The 3,272-nt window shown below is 47.4% G+C and overlaps 1 protein-coding gene across 1 annotated transcript; it reads left to right on the top strand.

Annotated features, from left to right (window-relative positions):
- Positions 1-2,255: 2,255 nt before the first annotated feature.
- Positions 2,256-3,227, top strand: LOC105555776 (the record flags this gene model as incomplete). Its single annotated transcript, XM_012002819.1, has 1 exon — positions 2,256-3,227. A coding segment is annotated over exon 1 (972 nt), but the record flags the coding sequence as incomplete, so codon positions are not given.
- Between the last annotated feature and the right edge of the window lie 45 nt (positions 3,228-3,272).

The raw sequence follows: 3,272 nt of genomic DNA, 5'->3' as shown, positions 1-3,272 counted from the left end.
TTTGTCCTGCTGTCAAGTCCTTCCGATATCTGTGATTTAAATGTCGAACAGTTGCAGTTTATTCCAAAAACTGTTCTGTTACGAGTGTGTGGCGATTACGTACACTACCTGTGGGATAAGCTCCCAGAACGTATAAAGACTGATTCGTAGGTTCAGACTTATCGGCGCTGTTACGAGCATTACAATCAGCCGTGGCAGAGGACGCACATCGACGGTCCCGCGCCGATGATCAAGGATTGCTACGAATGTTGGCAGAGGCAACAGCGGTAAAACGTGGCGGCGGTCTGCTGAATCGCGCGATAAACGCGCTTCCTTTCGAGCTACATATCCCCGGTTATCAGTTTTGTGGCCCAGGCACTCGTCTTGAAGAACGATTGGCGAGAGGCGATCGAGGGATAAATCCATTGGACGCGGCGTGCTGCGAGCACGACATTGCATATTCTCGGAGTAGCGAACTCGCTGAGAGACACGTGGCGGACAGGGTACTCGCCGAGATAGCGCGGAAACGCATTTTCGCCAGAGATTCAACGCTTGGAGAGAGAGCTGCCGCTACAGCTGTTTGGGCTGCTATGAAAGCCAAGACAAAGATCGGTATGGGTTTGAAAACAAAGAAGAAAAGAGCAACAAAGAAGCGAATACTTCCGGTAGCGAAACGCGGCGGTGTATTACCACTTCTACCGATATTGGGTGTGCTCGGATCCATGATCGGTGGAGCAGCTGGTGTGGCGAAGGCTGTGAGCGATAGCAACGCTGCACAACGTTAACTTGAGGAGCTGCAGCGTCGCAATCGCGCGATGGAAGGTCGCGGAGTGTATCTCGCTCCATACAAACGTGGACGAGGTGTAACGAAACAAGGAAGGAAAATAAAAAGTCAAAAAAGCATTAAAAATGCCTGCGGGTGTAACAACAAACGTGCAATTGGATCAAATGGCAAAATGTGTGCACATACCGTACTTTAGAGGTGTCTTTATGCGAAACGCGTTACCGATAAGAGGAGTACGACGAAACGAGAGCGGTATCGTCAATCTGGATAACGCGGCGGGACCCGGCACTCACTGGGTAGCGTACACGAAGAGGGGAAACCGTGTGGTATATTTCGACAGTTTTGGTAATCTCCGACCGCCTAAAGAATTGGTGAGATATTTCGGAGATGATGCAACGACTGTGTATAATCGAACATCCCATCAGACCTACGATCAGAGCATCTGCGGACAGCTGTGTCTACGACTTCTCCAAACGGTCGACGACTGACGCGTGCGAATTTAAAAGCTTGACGAGGCGTCGCAAGGAGTCAGTATTCGCTGAACAACTTTTCATCCACCATGTCGCTAACACTCACGCTGACGGGAAAGAGCAGCATGCTCGCTGTAAACTATTTTCCAGCCATAGACCTGAGCGACGGCGATTACGAGCTCGGTCTGATGAACTTTGAGACTTGCAATACGATATCGAATGTGAATGCTTCGAATAATAAATTTTACTATGACGACGCGGAACTTACAATTCCCGAAGGATCGTATGAATTGCAGGCCATAAATGAATTTTTGAAACGCGCACTTTCATGGAAACGTCCACGTCGGTTCCTAGCTAATGATGGTGGTGAAAAACGCGACGACGGTGACGACGAAGACGATGAATACCCAATTGTGCTCCGCGCTAATTACAACACGATGAGAAGTGAGATCAAATGCGCCTTCGAAATAAACTTTAGCAAGCCCAACAACATTGGATCGCTACTGGATTCTCATCGACGCGTATACTGCAACCGCGAAAATGGCATGAATCAGACCAGCCAATCAACATTACCAATGTGAACATTATCCGCGTAGAGTGCAACGTGACCGCGGGTGCGTACAGCAACAGCAAGCCTGTGCACACGATATACGAATTTTCGCCGAACGTGTCACCAGGATATAAGATATCGGAAACGTCGATGCAGATCATTTACCTGCCAGTCATCGCACGGAGCATTACCGATTTAACGGTACACGTTGTGGATCAGAACAGTCAATTGCTCGACTTTCGCGGAGAAGAAATCACCCTCAGATTGCACGTACGCCGACGACAGCGATAACGCGCGCGAGTGTGCATGAGATGCTCGCGCTGAACGGATCGGAGCAAATTGTAAAAGATACCACCAAGCCCGCGATATCGAGATTCGGTGATATCCAGTCGTCTAGTTTTTGCAAGAAGAAGAAACTCAACGCATTGAACGTGGAATTTTTAACCTCTTTGGGATTCGCAGTGCGCAAACAATGATTGACCTTCTCAATATCAACGAAGAGCCAATCTTCGACGAGCGCATCGTCAAGATTGAGACTCACTCGTACAATCCGTTTGCCAACACAACATTCGGGCACAGCGATGAGATAAGAATACCAATACAACAACAGGATCTCTATACGTTGCCGCATGAAAGTTTTCTGTACATCGAGGGAAAACTAACTACTGCCAATCAAATCGAAGGATCTGATGTAGTACTGGTCAATAATTGTGTCGCGTTCATGTTCGACGAGATCCGATATGAACTTGATGGTGTGGAGATTGATCGCGCCAGAAATGTTGGAATAACCAGCACGCTCAAGACCTATGTCTCGTCATCGTTCGATAAAATGATGTCTCTGAAGAATGCTGGCTGGGATGTGATGAACAATGGAACCGGAGACTTTAATTTTTGTGTGCCGCTCAGCATGCTATTGGGATTCTGTGAAGATTATCAACGCCTGGTGATTAACGCCCGTCACGAATTGATTTTAATACGATCGCGCAATGATAACAACTGTCTCTTTGGAAATGCGGCGATGGAGCCTAAACTTGAAATATTCAAGATACAGTGGCGCATGCCGCATGTGTTGTTAAACGAGGTGAACAAACTGTCGATGCTGCGTGCTTTGGAAAGCGGTCAATACCTCAATATGGGATTTCGTTCATGGGATCTGTACGAGTATCCGCTATTGCAACAGACGACTAAACATTCATGGGCTATTAAAGCGGCTACTCAGCTCGAGAAGCCGCGGTATCTTATCTTTGCTCTGCAAACAGGTCGGAAGAATATCATGTCACAGAATGTGAGCCAATTCAGTCACTGCAAATTGAGCAACGTGAAACTCTATCTGAATTCGGAATGTTATCCATACGGTGATATGAATCTGGATTTCGATAAAAACAAATGGTCGAGTCTGTATGATGCGTTTTCGCGGTTCCGGAAGAGCTATTTCGGAAACGAGGTTCTTATGCCCGGTCTCACTACCAACCATTTTCTAGAACAAGGA

Source organism: Vollenhovia emeryi, unplaced genomic scaffold, assembly GCF_000949405.1.
Source record: "Vollenhovia emeryi isolate VEMERY1.0 unplaced genomic scaffold, V.emery_V1.0 DF940744.1, whole genome shotgun sequence".
NCBI classification, from domain to species: Eukaryota; Metazoa; Arthropoda; class Insecta; order Hymenoptera; family Formicidae; genus Vollenhovia; species Vollenhovia emeryi.
Note: the sequence above shows the minus strand (reverse complement) of the source record. Positions and strands in the feature narration are given on the sequence as shown.